Source organism: Aulonocara stuartgranti, assembly GCF_965226115.1.
Source record: "Aulonocara stuartgranti genome assembly, chromosome: 13".
Lineage (NCBI taxonomy): Eukaryota > Metazoa > Chordata > Actinopteri > Cichliformes > Cichlidae > Aulonocara > Aulonocara stuartgranti.
In genome coordinates, this window is record NC_138949.1 from 20,446,983 (window position 1) to 20,466,936 (window position 19,954).

Genomic DNA, 19,954 nt, shown 5'->3' on the forward strand with positions numbered 1-19,954 from the left:
CTCAATATGCTTACTGCTCCAAGTCAACATATGCGACTCAAAAACTTCCACTGATTTCCAATTAATCACGCCAGTCTTATAGATATTACACTTGATTGTTTAAATACAGTGTTTACTATCATTGCATTTAAAATATAGTCTAAGGGTTGTTAGTATACTATTGCTTTATACATAGTTCCATTTACTGCAAGGTGCATAAGTGCGCTTTATTAAACAGCTGAGCTTCAGTCTTCCATCTTTCCTTCATAGAAGCGCCTGGTTATTTCTTATGGGGACAGTATTAAAAGTCTAAGTGTATGTAGACTAACGTGATTTCAAAGCATAGTGATATGACCATTTTACACCGAACACAAGCTCCCACAACTGACTGATAACAAAAATATAAAGTTGATATATAGCGCCCTCTTGTGTTAAAATTGTAAAACAAACATATGCAGGAAGCTACAGTTAGACATTCTGTTTTTATTATGAAATGTTGCTTTTGCTGATTTATCCTCTCACCCTCTCTTAGAAATATTAAGAAGAGAAACATGCTCAAGTACTTAAAGAAGCACCAGGCTCTGTGTCAAAACAAGGATATAGTAATGACTTGAAAGGGGAACAGTTGAAGCCAAAGATTGTACCTAACCCTCTAGTATGGCAATGGTTCACTGTACTGTACTAAAAAGACATGAAGACAGAAAGAAAATTAAGAAGCAGTGACTCTTGGTAGAAAGGAGAAAAAGTTGTCAAAGCTGTGCAGTCCTGCGCTATAGAATTAAAATTAAGAGTAAATTGTTCATTTAAAAAAAAGAGCCTAAATGGCCAAAGTAACATATTTTATTGAGTCAAATTTATATCAAAGACCTGCAGCTTCATAGTTTTTGCCATTGTTCCTTTCCGTTATGGTAACGTTGTCTCTAAGTGACACCTCAGAAAGCATTGTGTCAAAAGAGAGAATGCTATGTCCCGTGTAACACAGAAAAATGAAACCACAATCAGATAGGTTATTAACATATTTGTAGTTTACATAAATGATATAAACCCAAGTATCAAGGTGCCAGATAAAGGGCCATCTCAAATACCACTAATCGCTCCTGAAAATAAAATGCTAGATGGTCTGTAGTGGCGTATGCTGCTAAATTTGACTTATATGACAGGGATTTTAAAATAGAATGGCAATGTTCTCACTTTCAAATAGGTCTGAAATAAATAAGCATTAGTCCAGCTAATATAGACAAAACTAAAAAAAAAACAACGAAAAACTAAAAAAGCCTTCATGAACTCATCAGTTTAGCCGTTAGCACTAAAATTACATTTCTGAATACACATAATAGTGTACGCTTGTCGTTTCTGTCACTGATAAAGTGTCTCATGTATGCAGCAGGCCTGTAAGCCACAACGTGTGAAACTGTGAAGGTTGAAAGTGATTCGGAGTTAGTTCACGCTCAGGAACCAACTGTGCTCGTGTGATAGCTAGAACTGTCTCCGGCTTTTGAAGGGCAGGTTAAGAAGGAGGAAATCAAAAAACCACAGTGGAGTGAATAATAAGACTCAGGAGGAGAAAAAAACCCAGTTTATCTTTCATACTATCTTAGCCTTTATCTTTTGTCATTTGGTGAGACTCAGCTGTATCGTAGTTTTACAGAATAGCATATTTAAAATAAATAGATATTTGCAATGTTATCTAATTATAATTCATTCTATTTATTCCTCAGCTCATTTTTACTTTGCTATCATATCTTCGTGTTCACTAAAATAGAGTAAACATTGGTTATGACACTTTATATTAAATTTGACTGTCTTTAGTTACAGCAGAAGTGATGTTTGCAGTTTGATAGTGTGTAGAGAACTTTATATTTCAAGTTCCTCTAAAACAATTAAAAACTATACAAAAACGTGGGTGACAGAATATAATTACAGAACTACCAAACTTTTGCATTCGATATGCCGCTGCAGCTGTTACATATTCCCCTGCTGCTCCATGCTATTTGTTATTTTCCGCTTTTTGACACCATCTGTATTGCTTTGATCCACTCCTTTCTTTCTTGGTCTGTAGCAGCTTGGAGGAAGTAGTGAGTCTCGTCTGCAGTGATGATCTCAAATAGGTTGCCATCAATATCTTTTTTTTTGGCTGAAAGCATTGAAAGACAAGGCGATGAGTTAAAGGGGATGACGTGAAGACAAACTATTAGAAGAAAAGCTACATGTTTATTGCATGGCGGCAGTCTCACACACCATCAGGCACATAGTCCACAGCTGTGACCACCGCCCCACGGAGGTGGATTGAGCCCAGAGGGTCATCAGCCTGACAAGAAGAAAAGAAATTAGAGGAATATAACAGAAGGAAGACAACTTGTGTAACTAGGGAGGGGTTGTTTCTAAACGATTACCCCTTATTGTTTCAGTTCTTTAAATTATTTTTACCGTTATTATTTTGAGCGTAAACTTAGAGGAGAGCGTGCTTTTGCTGTAGCAGCTCCCAAACTGTGGAACTATCTCCCTTTAGAGATTAGACAGGCCACTTCCCTACCTGTTTTTAAGTCACTCCTGAAAGCCCACCTCTTTATGGCCTTTGTTGGTTTTTAGTTTTCAGTTTTATTTTTGTTGTTTTTAGTTGATTCTATGCTGTTTTATCTTGTTTTCTTTTATAATATAGGGCTGTTTTAATTTTTTATGTATTATGTATTTTATTTATCTATTTTTTGCTGATTTCTGTTATTCTATTGTTTTTAACTTATTTTCTGTACAGCACTTTGGTCCTGTGCAGGGTATTTTAAAGTGCTTTATAAATAAAATTGGATTAGATTGCATATCTCCAAAATCAGTATTTACCTTTGCAGGATCGTAGTAATGTATATAGGCAGGGTCATCTCTGAGTATGAATTTTCGCACCTTCCAGTTCTTCCGTCTATGTCCCTGTGACAAATAACACAGTTTGAGTTATCAGATTTTTTATTTGATTGTATCACTCAGCAGCGAACACAGGTTTCCTCTTTGAGAGAGTGACACGACTGCTGGAGGTTACTGCTATCTTTATCTCTGTTTTGAAGGATGTTTTGCAGCAAGACAAATGACAACAGTGGCTTCAAATCGGGAGACGTCTGCAGACTTTGTAGGTCAACTTTCTAAGAGTATAAGTTGCAACAAAGATGCTGGGAACATTTTTCTTGTTTTCTGATTCACCTGTTTAACCAAACAGCCCTGTTTTATGATGTTTCCTCTGAATTCTTCCTTTAGAAGAACATCTTCATCACTGGAGTAGCCTTCACAAAAGAAGCCACTGTCTGCCTGCAAGCACAACAAAACAAATGTATATATATTTATAATATACAATGCTTTTGCCGAGTCCATAAAGTCTATGTATAATACAGTTAACATATTGTTAAACGGCAGTGTTTGCTCAGGTTAACTTACAAAATAATAGAGAGCTTTTGTCTCATCTAAGAAGGCTGCTTGCTCTCCGCTTTCTGCTCCCTCTTTTGATAAGTCACCTGCAGGCTGGAGAAAACCCTCATTCATGAGCCCTGTTGCCAACATGAGTGCCTCAGGTCTATTTCTCGCCTTTTCCTTTGAAATCAGCCAGTCTATCACCGTTGCACCTTTGCAAAAATGGGGAAACGAAGAAAAATGGTGAGAACATTTGAAGTTAAAAAAGAAATTCTTGCACACCTGTTACATCAACAAAACTGAGCCAGGTGTACCGGTGAAGCAGTGGTTGAAGACTCGATTCTCCTGTTCCAGTTTTAACTCTTTCACGCCTTCATCCTGGTTTTTCATCTCTGTGTACAGCGCACTGGGGAAATAATGAGAGTGCTGTCAGTGTTGCTTCTTCATTCTATTGAAGTACAAGCACTTTACAGCTCACTGAACCTCACTGAAGTAATGATGTTCCAGTAATTTAGCCGTTGTAGCTAGGCATGCTGGGATATCAGATTTCACATTTTGTATATATGCTGTAACCTTAAAATAGGTACTGTAATCTGATAGCAAGTGTTTATATAATAGACAGACAATTACTGTTAGCTGCTGCTGTAGTTCTTAAAGTATAATGAATAAAATATTAACACAATTTAACACAACATACGCTAGGTTGACTGTTTCAGGCAGGCGAATGGAGCGTCTGGTAGACTTTCTGGCAAACTTTTTTCCCCCTTGGATGCAGGTTATGGCTCTCTTGATGTCCTTGACCCAAAGCTCTCTCTCCTCCACGTATGAGGCTTGAAAAAAGTGATCTTGCTTCTTCTCAGTGGTTATCTTGAAAACCAGCTAAAACAAGCATATTTAGTCAGTCTAACATTTAGATGGCATTGATGGTCTCAATTTGAATCTACCTTTTAGTACTTTTACTGTGGAGTGTGAATAATGAATAATCTCTACATCTAACTCTTTAGAACTAGTTCTTAATACATTATATGGACAAAAGCTACTCCTTGTAATGTTTGAATTCAGCTGTTTTTATTCCCACTGCCACAGTGTATGAAATCAAGCACTTAGCCATGCAGTAGGCCTCTACAAGGTTTGAAGAGCTCACTGAAACAGGATGCCTGATTGCAACAAGTCAGTCAGTGAAACTTTCCTTCTTCTTCTTCTTTTCCCCGGTCAGCTGTGAGTGGCCTTATTGTAAAATGGAAGCATTTAGGAGTCACGACAGCTCAACCACAAAGTGGGAGACCACATAAAGCTGCAGGGTGGGGTCACTAAGTGTGCAAAAGTCACCAATGTGCCAATGACTCAATAACTGCAGTTTTTGAGTCAGTAGTTCCCACCCTCTTTTTTTCCATATAGCAACATTTTCTTACCATCCTCTTGACAAAATCCTGACAAGGGCTGCTCAGTGTTGCTCCCTTCAATGGGATCATCCCTTTAGGTGAACGGTCTGTTTTCTTTTTATAGAAGTCCACTCCATCTTCTGACAACACCACCCACACTGCACTCCAGGAGTTTAGCAATGTACCCTGAGGATCAATAAGAAATAAGCTGCTTTAAGCCAAAATGCAAAATGCAAAAAAAAAAAAAAATTATATATATATATATGTGTGTGTGTGTGTGTGTGTGTGTGTGTGTGTGTGTGTGTGTGTGTGTATATATATATATATATATGTATATATATATATACACAATAAACGTATTCTTCCACACACCATCCTGCTTAGAATTACATGTGGTAACAGCTATGTAATACTTTGTATACATTTATTTTTAAAATGTAAAACACCATGCCTTAAAGGCCACTGGTCACTTATATAAAACAAACCAAAGTGTCACCTTTTCGTTTAAATAATGTAGCAAGAAGAAATTTAATTATGTTTTGATTTTGAATGAATTCCCTTAAATAAACAAATAATCATATGTCCCATGCGGACTCTGATCTAACAAGCACGCTTAAAAAGGAAAGCAGGGTATACTTTCTTGGCCCCTTGTTTGTGACATGTAAATGCAGAAATGAATCTGCAGCTTGGGGAATCTGTTAGTAGACTGCTTTCACTTTGGGTTTGTGCTTATAGATGTTTAATTTCACCTGTTTGGGTTAAGACAAACCATTATATCTGTCAAGCTCGCAGTGTTCTCTGCTCCATTCACTCCTTAGGGAACTAAACTTTTAACGTGTGATTTCATCATGCCAAGATCTGAAGACCTTTTCAAAAGACTTATTTAATTATTATTTAACAAATTATAATTAACTATTTAAATTATTTAACAAAATAGTTAAATTAATGAATATCATCCTAAAGTGGTATAGTTTTCAATCAAGTGGCCTTTTGTCCGGGGTCCAGATGATGAAGTTCAATGCAAAATAAGCCTTTGAGTAGCTCTAGAATTTCATCACAGGAAAAGACTGCACACATTTGACTCGTGGCAATAACAACGCCTTTTGGAATTATGTGCTCTGGCCATCAAAAATGTAAAAGAAAATGTTTTATTGAAAAATAAAAAGGCCATAAAAAAACCTTTCCAGATTTAACATCAGCACCCACATTGTGGGCCAGAATACAATGCAGTGAGTTTCCATTGCTGAGGCATGATATGTTGGCGGCCCAGTATTTTTGTCCATATAGTCTAAATTTAGATATGTCATCCATGAGACATGGCTATGACTAACACCACTCGCACTGTCATACATCTTTCATAATTGAACAAGCGAAAGGTCATCATTTCTACATAGCTGTTGTCATGCACGCTGAAAAGAAAACCAGTGTCACAAAACTTAAAACACTTCCTGAATGGCCTTTGATCAGCATTTCAAGTGTGTGGAAAGAAAAAAGTCACACCTAGACACAAAAAGAACAGTGTGCTGATGTACCTACCAAATGTATGAACGTTGACATTCATAATAAATTCCATTGTGCATGCAGGAAATGGCTTGTCATCTAAGTGTGTGAATATTCTTCATAGTGATTGTGTAGTACATTGGAATTTGTCTAGTCGTTACATCTTTTCACTGGTTTTCACAGCACTGTTTGATGACAGCGCATTGCAAATGACATTGTTTCAGGTCATATATTCAAATGTTCTCTTTGAGCGACAGTTTATAAGTAGAACAAGGCCACAACACATTCATGTTTTACTTCGTGTTGTAAACAGAAGTAGGAACTTGAGTCACTGTTGCGACTACAGAACAGAAATGTGCAGTTGACTGTCATGAAGTACCTTTCAAGAAACTTGTATCGCTGTTCCCGATTGAGTAAAACAATGTTAGTTTTTTGCTATTCCTGAATGACATATTCATTGTCTTTTTGTGAAGTAAAGCTTTTTCTGCAGGTTTCCTGATTTCCTTTTCAAGTGGCTGTTCTTTCATCTTAGTTTGAAACCTCAGAAGTTGCCCTACCCTTTTTATTCAAATTGTTGTTGTGGGTTTATTTTTCTTTGAAAATTATTTTTTACTTAAATTTAGTTATTACACTGAATTGACAATGGATAAAAAAAATCTAGTCTTGTCATTCCCTCAATTTTGTTTTTGTTTCATTATCAAAAAATAATGAAACAAAAACAATAGTATTACAGGAAGTAACAATAGTATTTTATACTTACTTTATCAATACTTTAAAGAAGCTCTGTGTTCACAAAGACAATGGTAAGAACTTTCTGGTAGTTTTCATGTAGTTATTCTTACCTTTTTTACTAAGTATCCCTCTCTGATCTCTTGTGGCTCCATCACGCTGCTGTCTGCTGCAAATGTGACTCTTGTCAGTAACTGTCAAAAAAACACCCTCTTATCCATGTCAGCTCTCTCTCTCTCTCTCTCTGTGTCACTGTCAAACCACAAAGAACAGCGTACCATGAGCAGGAAGTTGTGCTCTTGGGTGTCTGCCAATAAAGACTGGTCAGCTAGCTTCCTCTTCTCTGCGATATAATTAGTTTGTGCTGCTCTGCTGAAGTGTCTAAATTTTATAGTGTTAAATTTAAAGAGATAGCATTGGAGCTCTAATAATAGATGCCCTTGTTTGCGTGTCATTATGGTAAATTTCTGTTTCTATCCATTTCAACAGAGAAGCTTGTACTGGTAAAAGTATTTGTATTCAGCTTACTGTAAATCTGCTGCATTTAGAAACCTTCAAACCAAAATTTTAAGCCATTTTTGCTGTGTTAGTCAACTTGTATTTCCCCTACTGTATTTCTGTCTTTTTTTGTTGTTGTATTCTTTCCCCACTGTGTTCCTTCTTTGTCTTTTTAACACTGCGTTGAATTTGTCGTGATGTCCAGCAGCAGATCAAGTGGAGCAGAGGGAGGACCTAATTGCTGACCCGTGGAGAGCAGAGTTAACAGAAGGTGAGCAGTTTGTTCAGGCTGGTTGGCAAAACACTACAAAAAAAAAAAAAAAAACTAAATGAGGAACTAACCATGAAACAAGCCAAAACCAAAATGAGGGGATAAAGTAGTCGTATTACCAGCCAACTCAAGAACAATGAACAGAATTTTACTATTTTATGGCTCAGAAACAAAGTTTTCCAGCTGGGGGAGAGCATCTAGGGAAGAGGCAGTCTTGGCAGGAAGGATCATAAGGAACCCAGCATCGGCTGATGTGGCCTGGGAAACAGTGGAACCTCCAGCGGGCTGGGCAGCAGGCCCTCCGGCAACCACCAGCAGCCACCGCCCATGCCTCAAAATTTTCATAAACAAAATCTGCTGGGTCTATTCTGATCAGGGCATACTGTCATGATCTCCGGCAGCAAATCGAGTGGAGCGGAGAGACGACCCAAATGCAGACAGTTGAAGACCTGTCTTAACAGAAGGACAATGTACACACTGCGGGGTGATCAGGGAAGTGGAAACACATGGGAACACAAAAAGTTGATTTTGTTCATCTGGACATAACATTTTCAGTGGGAGGCCTGACAAGTTAGACCTGTGTTGTGCCATCCGCTTAGGCAGAGGCTGTTTGGTTTTCTCGACATATAAATCATTTCAATCCTCCTGGCAATTACTCTGTTTGTGTCGGGGAACCCAATCCTTGGAGTGGACCAATTTTTGGCGCAGTGTGTTTTGGGAGTTGAAAGCTACAGAATGTTTAGAAAAAATACTTCTCAACTGTTCTGATACTCCTGACACATAAGGGATCACTAAGGGTTTTCGCTTAGACAGCAGTTGTCCTTCTTTCCTGGATCGGCTGGAGCTTTCTTTAGGTGGCTTCCCGGCTTTGACAAATGTCAAGCTGGGATCATCACGTCTACTCAGGGCCTTTTTGAAGTGTTTTTGTTCTTCACTGGCCGCTGTATCTGTGGGGATGGTGTTTGGTCTGTGTTGTAGCGTCCTGATGACACCCAGTTTGAAAGATGATGAGAGTCAAACCTTAAATACTGATCTGTATGCGTTGCTTACAGTACACATTAACTTTTAAATGTCCCCCATTACTGACTGAAATCTCTTAAGAAGGCTAGTCTGTCATTTCTCATATCCTCCCTGGTGAACTTGATGTATTTGTTCTCTGGTTTAATGTGATCAGTGAATTTGGTACATCCTGATCTCTGATTTTCACCCAGTTGTCATCCACATACCTGAACCAATGACTTCGTGGTGTTCCAGGATAACAGGGCCCTCTTTTCCACTTCTTCCAAGTAAAAGTTGGCCTCAATGGGTGAAACTGGGGAACTCACGGCACAGCCATGTTTCTGCCTGTAGTACTGACCGTTGTATGTGAGGGTCAGTATGAAGACACAGTTCTGAGAGCAAACACACTTGGTTGGTGCTGAGTCTAAAACACAAACTCTTGGTCAAAGACCCATAACAGATACATTTGTACATCTTACATAAGGCACAAAAAAACCTATTTTTGCCTGCGAACAGAAAGAAGAAACAGATTTGTTAGCACTAAGCATGAATTGGAAACATGGGAGATATGTCAGCGTAATAGGAATATTCATTAGTAAGCATCTAAGGTACATGAACTTAATGTAATTTGACTCTCCACCATCCATCTGGGACTCTCCACCATTTGACCTTAGAACTGAAGAAGCTTCTCGGATGAGAGGTGAAACGTCTTCAAGTAACTTAAAGAAGTCCAGACGCTTTTCTTTGCAAGCTCCTTTGACTACTATGACCTGGATGACTGAGAACCTTCACAGACATAATGTAATTTGACCTTGCTCCTCAGAAGCTGTGCTTAGCTTCTTGGTTTTCACTTAGTTTCTGACATAAAACTCCCAAATCCTCTTTTGCTGTATGTTTATGAAAATCAATACTTTCCCAGTTTCAAGCCAAAGGTTCCACTTTCCCTTTTCATATGCACTGAAAATATGTCTAAACAAACATGTTTTTGTTTTTTTTTTGTTTTTTTTTTACTTTGGAATATTATCACTTTACATACACTGTGTTCAGTATAAGTCAGAAATAAATGTCAAAGTTTATTCTCCACTACACTACACTACAAAGCAGATTAAGTATGTATAATCAGAAATTCTGTGTATGACTTCATCTAAAAATGTATGATTGAAAGTGTTCATATAACACTTTCAATCATACGTGTTTTCAAACTTAACTGAAGCTTCTGATTTGCATATTCTTATTGCATCTTTCTTCTGTATGTTTTGTGCTGCAGTTTTTATAATCTGTAGGATGATTTCATGATGCTATGAATGTTTTCAGCAACCTCACATAAATGTGATTCTCTATTCTAAAAACACTCCCTAACTGATGCGTTGCACCTAAAGCTGAGCTAAGGTAGACGTTCTCTGCCCTAAAAAAAAATTACTTTTTTTCATAATTGCACAATTTCTTTTAAATGTATTTTAGCAAAGTATGCAGATTAAATTTTAAAAAGCGATAACAGCTTCATATATATAATATGCTTGCAACTACAGTTGCCCTTTGCGCTCTTGTGAAAAACCAGTTAATCCCATGATTCAGGGGTATGTAGAAGCATCCTTAGTGGTAATTATTTGAAGTAACTGTTTTCTGCATGACATTAGTAAGTAAGTAAGTAAAATTTTATTTATATAGCACATTTCTAGATAAAAGATCACAAAGTGCTTTACAAGGTATAGGAACAGATTAAAAAGACAAAGTACAGTCAAAAGTTAACAAAATGCAATTTTAAAAAGATGTGTTTTTAGCTGTTTTTAAAAGTAATCAGTCTCTCACAACATTGTGGAGGGCTTTTGGCCATGGCCACGGACATCTCAACATGCAAACTGGAGAAGCGCTGACCTTCCTAGCAGTGGATGACCCACTCTACCTCCTGAGACAGATGATAAAATATTTTATAATTACAAATTGCAGTTCTGAGAAACATTAAATATGATCTTTTCATTAACCATTAAAAAGAATTTACAGTCCCACCTTGTTCATCAACTTGTTATCAAGAACGTGCCTGCCACAACGTTTCACAACCAGCTGTCATTTGTTGGCATGAAAGGAAGTCTGCTTATCTGTTGTTTCAGGTTTCAACATGATGATTCAGCTGTCTGTTTCACCAGACTTAGTCACATTGAGTGTGACGCAAGATTGCAAGTAGTTTTTACTTTCACACTTTTCTTCTTTTAATTTATTTTAGTTAGAGTTTTAATATTATTTCTTGAGAACTAAAATATAAATTTAGTCATGTTGATTTTCTGTTCTGCAACCTTGATTGAGCTCAACGGTATATCTATATAAAATGAGTGATGTTGTTTTGAGATAATGTGACATCATAGCTTTGCCTAAGCAAACACCTCCTCCTTTTGTTCAAACCTTTTAATTTAATTTCGTTTTCTTTTGTTTTTTTGTGATGTTTTTAATCCACCTCTAGAGGGCATAATAACTACATTTAAAACTAAACGCAACACATGAATCCAGGAACACTCACTTGATTTAGCTCAAAAGTGTGAATGATCCTGAGAAAGTCATGCTAAAGATGGTTAAATAACTAATTAATTTACTAGCTCAACTGTTACAAGCTTTCACATGTCCAGAAATCTCCCCAGTGATGTTTAAGAGATTAAAATGCAACTGCCTTTCTTTAATCATCCAGTTTCTTTCTTCTTCTTCTTTTCTTGTGAGGCTATGATGATCTCATTCCTATAAACACGGATCACAGGAACGTTCCCGATGACCGTGGCATTTATCAAAAAGGACACCAGCCATACTGTTGTCTGTCTGGCTTGAGTCATGCTTTCCTCTTGCCCATGCTATGAATAAAGATCAAGGGGGATGGTATTTATAAGTTTTATTAATAAATCCTGGAGCAGTGTGTATCATTAACCATCAACATGAGAGCCATCTCTCTGTGTTGGTGATTGAAAAGGGGTTACAGTGTGGAATATTAATTTTTTCAAAGCAAACAAAGAGATGTAACCTTGCTTCTTCTTCTATGAGATATAAAAGTGCCACATAAAAAAAAAACTGTATTATGTATATTTTTATATTTTTATATATTTTATTTATTGACTCTATTTAATTTGTAAAATATGTGTACACACACACACACACACACGTAGAAAAACATTTAGTATACACATCCAGAATTTTTTTTTTTTTTGCATATACTATTATATATTGTACATATATTTATTAGTTTCAGATTTAGCCATTCGTATATTTTGCCTGTTTATGTTATTGTATTTTGCACAACTCTGTTGCTTGTGAAGCTCGCACACAAGAATTTCACTCGCATGTGCTGTACCAATGTACCTGCACATGTGATGTGACAATAAAAGTGATTTGATTTGATTTGATTTGATTTGATTTGATGATGCACTGTATGTCTCGGGGGTAAGGAGACAAAACATCTGTCAGCACTAAGAGTCTGGGGGAGACATGTAAGGCACTGTAAGTATGATGAAATCAAGGAAACAGTACCACCCCCACTCACTTCAAATCACACACCCACTGTTCACACCTGAAACTACTTGTGGTCATCCATTGTTAAACACCTACACTGCCAAGAAGGCTCACACACATAATGTGATGTGACCACGCATGATAAGGTGCTGCAAGTTTCTGTGTAATACAGGAAAATTGAAAATGCAATACAGCTTTCCAGTGAGTCAGTTTGGGTTTAGGTGGGTGGGTTGGTTTTTTCACTACATTTCTCACACACTTTTTTTTTTAAAGTTACACTTCCACAAATTAAAGTGAAAGCTTGTACTTCTTATAACACTTTGTATAGCTAACTGACAAAACTGCTTATAGTTATAGGTTATTTTTAAGGTGCTTGTCATTTTGCATAGTTTTCACTTGGTCCCCGTACAATTCAGCATCAACTATCAGCCTACAGTATCTGACAGCTGTGGCAACTCAGCAAATTCAGAATTTACAAACAAAAAAATATGTGAGCACATAATTAATGCTTTTTGCATTTTGAAATTAGCTCCGCATGCACAAGCTACAATGATTAAACAGTGAGCTTTTAGTAATAAAATAAATGGATCAACTATTATCTGCAATAACATCAAAGTACCCATAATGCAAAATTATACTTTCATTTTCAGTATGTGCATTATGACTCTGCTTTTGCTCTGGGGAATTTCATGATGCATTGACTATGTTCTCCTTGGAATTCAGCGTATTTATGGCATGTAATTGCCACATTTACTTCATCCATCGCTGCTAATACAGTCAGAGCGGTATAGGGTGAGATGTATGTCGCTCCATTTTTCACCCTGTCCCTCCTCATATTGAACACAGCAATAAATACTGCATGTGTTGTTCTTTGCTCTGCCCCGCCCTTTGCCATAGCTCTTGTTTTGCAGCCCTGGGATTGAGGCATCTTCATTCCAGTCCTCTGTACCTCACAAGCACCATCAATAATTCTGCTAAAGAGTGCACTGAGCTGAAAATGGGGGGGGGGGGGCTAGTAGGGATGTGGGGGGGTGAGGTGACACTTGATGGCTTTTCCATGGCACACTCAATCTCTCTCTACCTCCTTCTATTCCCGTTGTGCTCCCACATTTCCTAACATGACCTTCTGCAATGTTGTTTATCATTTTGTGCCGTATGGACAGCAGGAACACAAACACAGGCACACAGCCTTTAGCCCTTTGAGAAGCAGAGAAGAGGCACCATAAAAAGCTGAAGTAGGCTCTCAGGGGAGCTTTTATTTGTCTTTTTACACCGCCATGAGAAGCCATGAGAAGAGGTCATTATCAATCGGGGGAAAGGGTCTGAATGTTACAATAAGCGCATTATGACAGATAATGGAATCTAACATTAAGGCACTTGAAAAGCATACCTTTTTCATTTGGTTGGAATTTAACCTTGATGTTTGACAATAGATATGTCCACAAAGCAGTTTCTGAGGCTTTATTAAATTTTGTCAGGCGCTGTGTATAAAACCTCTTTATGCCACAGAACATAAGCTTTGCTCCGTTTGTTCACACGTGGTATTTTCAGCTTGTTTATGAGAAACAGTCTGAAATGTTTTTCTTCATTTCTCAAATAAACAAGAGTCTGCTGCCTCATAAATGTTTTCATGGCTCGCACACAAATGGAAATCAACCTTTTAGGCTGAGACTGTTGCTAATAGATGGCAGTGGCCTTCCCTCTGGGTGTTAGAACATTTGTCTGCCGCCACACATTCCACTGAGCCAATTCCTCGTTTGAAACTCGGATCTTATGATACCAGATGAATCAGATGAATTTTTTGCAGCAGAAAACTATCTACTCCTATCATGCTGAGAAATGTAATAAGGCCTCTCTAACTGGTCTTCAATATGCTTTTTTTTTTTCGCTGTGCATTTTTTTAAAGAGATCTTTTGCATATTGGAAGCCCATCTTATTGATACGTGGTCATTTTAAGCAAACAAGCAACATTTAATAACAACGTGACTATTTTAGATTTTCGTATGGAGTTGTGATTTAGTTTTTGTTTTGTTCTGCTTTTGCAACTGTCCTTTCCACCAAACCTTCTCTAAACATCTCCTTTCCCTTTGTAATGTTGGACTTTTATTAACAAATGTCAGCATCTGGCAAATCAACTATGCAGCATTAGACACTGTGGCGACCTCTTGTGACTAAGGGAGCAGCTGAAAGTGGCTTTTTTTAAGCATGGTAAGAATACAATTTCAGATATGCTACACACAATATCTGTTGTACCTTCTGAGCAACATATAAGAAAATTAGCATGATGATATAAGAAATCAAATTAAAGATTCACAAATGTATTACTCTCATCTGTTTCATTTTAATCTAATTTTATCATATTTTAACAGGACAGTGTTCAGAAGTGGGGTTGTTTTTTTTTTTGTTCAGATGCAATTCCTGATGCAACCCCAAAGAGGATTTGTGTCTCTGAGTGTACTTGAACAAACAATCTTTTCATTGTAAAGCAAATGTGTAAATAAACACTGTTATTATCTAGAACATTCCCAAAGACACGAGAGCTGCAGCCCACATAAAAAATAAAAAAAAATCCCACAAAACCCACCCAATTTTAAGTGTAATCAAAATACAAGAGAAAGTGATTTAGTTCCTGGAATTTTTTTTTATTTTATTCAAAAACATAAACGTCACAGGCTGTTTGCTATAAATGGCTTGTGTTACCCAGTGCAAAGGGTTAAGGTCAATGTATGATCCACCTGCCACTGGGACACAAGCTTTAATACAAAGCAGTAAATTTAAGTCAGAGTGATGAGTAATATCAAAAAGTAACCACCTCCTATTCCCAGTTTAATTCACGCTATATATAAATAAATACATTTATATAATTATGTAACTGTACATAATTGAAAGTAATTTCAAACTTTCTTCTCCTCTTTCTTTCAGATTTTTTGTGCCCCACCATGGGGCCCCTGCCCACACTTTAGGAATCACTGATCTAAAATGAATGTGACCTTGCAAGATTCCTACGATTTAATGACAGCATTATTCAAAAATGTACACAATTACAAGCATAATGTCATTTTATCATACAAACTCCATTAAGCTGGCACATGTTAAGACTAAACTTCCACAATCTCAGGAAACAGATGTGAGCGTCTCCGATCTCTAACGTATATTCTATAATTACCTCTTTATTCCCTCATCTGTTATGGTATCAAATATAAAATAAAGGGCAAAGACATTAAGATCACAGTTTAAATTGACAGCAAAGTGAAATGAATGAGCTGCTGGAGAAGATGGCCTACTGCAGTGGGACTAATAAACCTACAGGCAAGTTCAGAAGGCATAGGAGGTTCCTCCATCTGCCAATTAAATGAAGAGGAAACTGATGGAAAAACAGTTTCATTGAGGATCAGAAAAGAGTGATGAAGCTGTGAGCGCCACAGGGAATTTTACTGCATTTACATCATAACTGCCACCAACTTTGTCTTCTTAAAGAAAGAAATAAATTGATTGGTGCTCATATTTTTGTCTCATTTTTCTATGCTGCTGCCGACAACTTCCTTCAAGAAGTTAGTTCTAAAAGAAAGTTATGCTATGTGATGTTTTTAATTGTATGTTTGCCCTATATAGTAAATATCAGTTGCCAGACGGCTGATTTTTTATGGCTATTTCTACTCATTATTTTGGATTATAGACATTGGTATATCTTGAAGAGTTTCTTCACACACCTGGTTATGCCTTTCAAAATCTGCACATATGACTACATTGGACCAATAACTAATGTATCAGCAACACTGTAGCAACACAAAATGCAGCAGCTGGAAGATATCGAGTGCTTTCATATGCCTTGTCTAAACCTTTTAAAAGGTATTGATTTGAGTAACAGCCTGGAGCCACTGAGGTGATTTCTTCTCATCGCTGGACCAGAGCACTGATGGGGTCTATCCATATGTCTGTCTGTCTTACTGCCCCAAAGCTTTCTTTTATTTCTTCAGCTTTTACATAAATTCTATTTGACATCTAGTGGTTTGATGACACCTGTGGAAGATATTGCCTGGTTATGCCCCTTTAGCTCCTAAATGCTGACATTTATACTCATGGCTGCAGGCTGTGCCATTTGGCCAGCATCGTTAGTGTACAAATGTTAAATTGTCTTTTTTTTTCTCTCTTTAAAGCTGAGATGAACTATTGTTCCAGCTGTGTAATAATTTGCCCCAGGCCTCGAGCTCTATTTGTTTGAGACACAAAAACAGATCAGTCTGTCTTTGCACCCAGTGAGGCACTTTGACAACTTGGACAACATGCTAGTATTTTATTTTCTCCTTCCACATTGTGATACATAACAATGCTACTTGAAAGCTAGACCATAGTGGCCATTTCCATGTTCTCTACAGACAATAACTCTGAAATCTGCAAAATGCCTTATGACCCTTCTACTCCTGTGAATTGTCTAGTTCTAATTAAAAAGGCTTATATGTGGCTGTGTGAGCACTGGCATGGATATAATGTGCTTTGATGGGAAGGGCTGGGTTGCTCCTGCTCTGGGGGACAGAGGGTAGCAGGGAGCAAAAGATACCGAACAACAGACTGAGGGAGGATATAAATCAAATCTCTCTGGAGATAATAGGACACACAAAACACACACATGCACTGGGTTTTCTGGGGTGTGCTGGAACTTTGGCACCCAAGTCTCCAGGTTAATGACATCAGACCTAATTGGGAACTGAAGCATGCAAAGATGATTACAAGAATAGAAATGTAATTGAGATGGAAAGCATTAGAGATGATTTTTAGGAAAATATGAAGGCATAATAAATTAATTCAGTCTGGTTTTCTTTATCTTATGTGGTTAGAGAAGTGTCGCTGTTATATTTTACCTTTAATAAAAACAGAACCAGGACGATCTGATAAAAAAGGCTGGTTGTAATTGCATATGATGATGATTAAAGCCTTGGCTAAATTCAGGCATTGGATTATGTGACAATCCTTTGTCTGTCTGCTGTCCTTCTGCATGTGATTTGGCTGTTCGATTCAGGAGCCACAAGGCAGAGCAGTCTTTCTAACGGTTCATTTTGGGTAAGTTTTGTCTTTCACATGTATCTTCTTTTTTGGCTCTTAGTCTTGGTTTCTTTGTGGTAGACTGTGGGGATATCAGGGATGGATGCTGACATAAAACAGCCAGAAGGTTAAGATGCAAAACTCAATGGTCCATTCTGAGTAGCCTTTAGCAAGTGGTAAATAAACATTTTAAGTTTATCACCAAAAAGCTAATCATTAAGACTCATTAAGGAGTACTGCTGGGTATTTCATGAAAAAAACGTCTTTCTAATCGAGTGAAATAGTGACGCTGTTTATCTTTCAGCTCATGTGGAGCTATGCCGCAGTCAGTCTGGTGCATTAGTCACCTGGTTACTACAGGGATATGTGAAAGATGGGCAATGTATGCCGAACTCCAAGGTTTACATCCTCCCTCAGGCTGTGATTCAAGTTCTTTATAAAACAAGAATCGATCGGCTCAAAACAAAACCAAAACCAAAGCAAATGACGAAAACAGCAAAAAAGTTGCTGCTGTATGAAGATGTATAATGATATACCTCTATTTTGTCTCAATCCCCTGATAAAGCCCATAAGGCCATAACGTTTGCATTTTTGATTATATGGCCTGAACAAATTGGCGAGCTTGTAATTTGTCAGCTTTTTCTGAATGTTTTTGCAAGTGCTACCTGATTGGGTACTTATAATTGGAGTTGCATGATTTGTTCTAGCACAGATGAATATTCTGGGAAAGCACATCCTCTATAGAGACTGTACTAGATATGAATGGAACTTTTGCAAAAAGTTGCAGATGATCTTATAACAACACTTAAATACAAAAGTCGCATAAAATTGTCCCATATATGACCCCTAGCAAAATGTAATTTCTTTTTTTAGAAACCTTTCGTTTGCTCATATTAAACACGCAGGGTATGACAGGCTAGTCAGTGAGAACAACTGGTTACTTTAACCCCAAGACAAGCTTATTCCCTTGTTTCTAGTCTATTTGTTAAACAACAAAGCTACAGATGGTAACTTCATGATTACTGTTTAAACATGTGAGCGTCATAGATCACTTTGTGCAATTCTTGAACATAAGGTAAACTGAACATAAGGTAAATTATTGTATTTTCCCAAAGCCTGCAAGCATGTTGTGTTCAAAGGTAAGTTACATGCTTGTCAAACTTCTGAAGTGCTCAAAATTTTAAAAAGAAGACGACAAAACAAACAAACAAAAACTGAGCCTTAAATATTACACTGAGCCTCTGGTTTTATTTTATTCCAGCTCATGTGCACGGTCTAAGGGGAAACACTTTTTTAGTAAACACAGTCAATTTCCTAAATCTTTTAATATGACATACCATTAGGAATCAAATGCCACTGGTTTTATCCAGCCTCTCCTTCCCCCAGCATCTGTATTTTTGCCTCTATAGAGATTTCACAGATAATCTCATATAATAGTGAGAAATGCTTACTTCATATTGATGTTCCTTGTCAGTTTTCTCATGTGGTTTAAATGATTCATATCTCCAGCATGCCATTTAAAAAGAAAAAGCGCATAAATTTCACATTTCTACTCCATGTAAATCTATATTTCCTTTGGAAAACTCTTGCTTTCATGGAGTTTCATTCAGCAATGATAAATGTATTGACTGTTATTCATAATTTGCATTACATTAATAATTGAAAAGTCTTTAATTATGGATTACATGTTTTTGACACATCTTATGTCTTGTGCTGCATAATTCAGAAATGCTACAAGATGAATACAAGAGCAGTGGAATCAAAGATGAGTTCACCTTTCATTATGTAACGCTGAACTGGTTCATCAAATAAAGACCTCATGCAATACTTAGGACTTCTGAATATGGATTAGGACCATTATTACACCTCCTCTACATGGGAAAATGCATTGATACACTATGAATACTTATTTTATCCTCACACTTGTGCATCTCTCACAACCTAAGTGTATTTTACTAGTGCAATTATATATAATTGCCCAGTAATAATAAATGATTGCAATAATATTAGCTAAAACAGTGTAAATGGTAATGGTAAATGGCCTGCATTTGTATAGCGCTTTACTCAGTCCCTAAGGACCCCAAAGCGCTTTATACTACATTCAGTCATTCACCCATTCACACACTGGTGATGGCAAGCTACATTGTAGCCACAGCTGCCCTGGGGCGCACTGACAGAGGCGAGGCTGCCGGACACTGGCGCCACCAGGCCCTCTGACCACCACCAGTAGGCAAACATGGGGTTAGTATCTTGCCCAAGGACATTTGGCATGCAGCCAGGAGGCAGCCTGGGATCAAACCACCGACCTTCTGATTAGCGGCTGACCAGCTCTGCCACCTGAGCCACAGCCAGTGTATACTATAAGTATCACACATGCACTCACACATGTTACACACAAACACACATGTAGTTTAATTAAAACATTATTAAATGTATACATAAATATATATTTTATATATCTTGATATATCATATGTAATCTTTATATTGGCCATTAAAAATCTTTGCTTGCTAATTTAGAGAATCCAACATCCACTGATGTTTTTAAATAAAGGAACTTTTTTTCTATCATTTTTTACGGATTTTGATGACCCTGACTCTAAAGGGTCAACGATATAATAAATTAATTTTTAAAAGCTCCAGATTCTGGGGGAAGTTGCACCACCCTAATCAAAAACGGA

At 37.3% G+C, this 19,954-nt stretch overlaps 2 protein-coding genes across 2 annotated transcripts in view; one reads left to right on the forward strand and one right to left on the reverse strand.

Annotated features, from left to right (window-relative positions):
- Positions 1–19,954, forward strand: part of prokr1b (prokineticin receptor 1b) — a 121,190-nt gene that overhangs the window by 24,770 nt on the left and 76,466 nt on the right. The gene's annotated exons all lie outside the window — the stretch shown is intronic.
- Positions 448–11,563, reverse strand: plek (pleckstrin). The gene is made up of 11 exons (XM_082558255.1): positions 10,558–11,563; positions 8,976–9,140; positions 7,094–7,149; positions 4,782–4,937; positions 4,067–4,248; positions 3,684–3,775; positions 3,397–3,581; positions 3,166–3,270; positions 2,815–2,898; positions 2,218–2,287; positions 448–2,113 (listed from the first exon to the last, which is right to left on the reverse strand). The coding sequence occupies exons 3-11, from the start codon at positions 7,133–7,135 to the stop codon at positions 1,974–1,976; spliced, it is 1,056 nt and encodes a 351-aa protein (XP_082414381.1). The 5' UTR covers positions 7,136–7,149; positions 8,976–9,140; positions 10,558–11,563; the 3' UTR covers positions 448–1,973.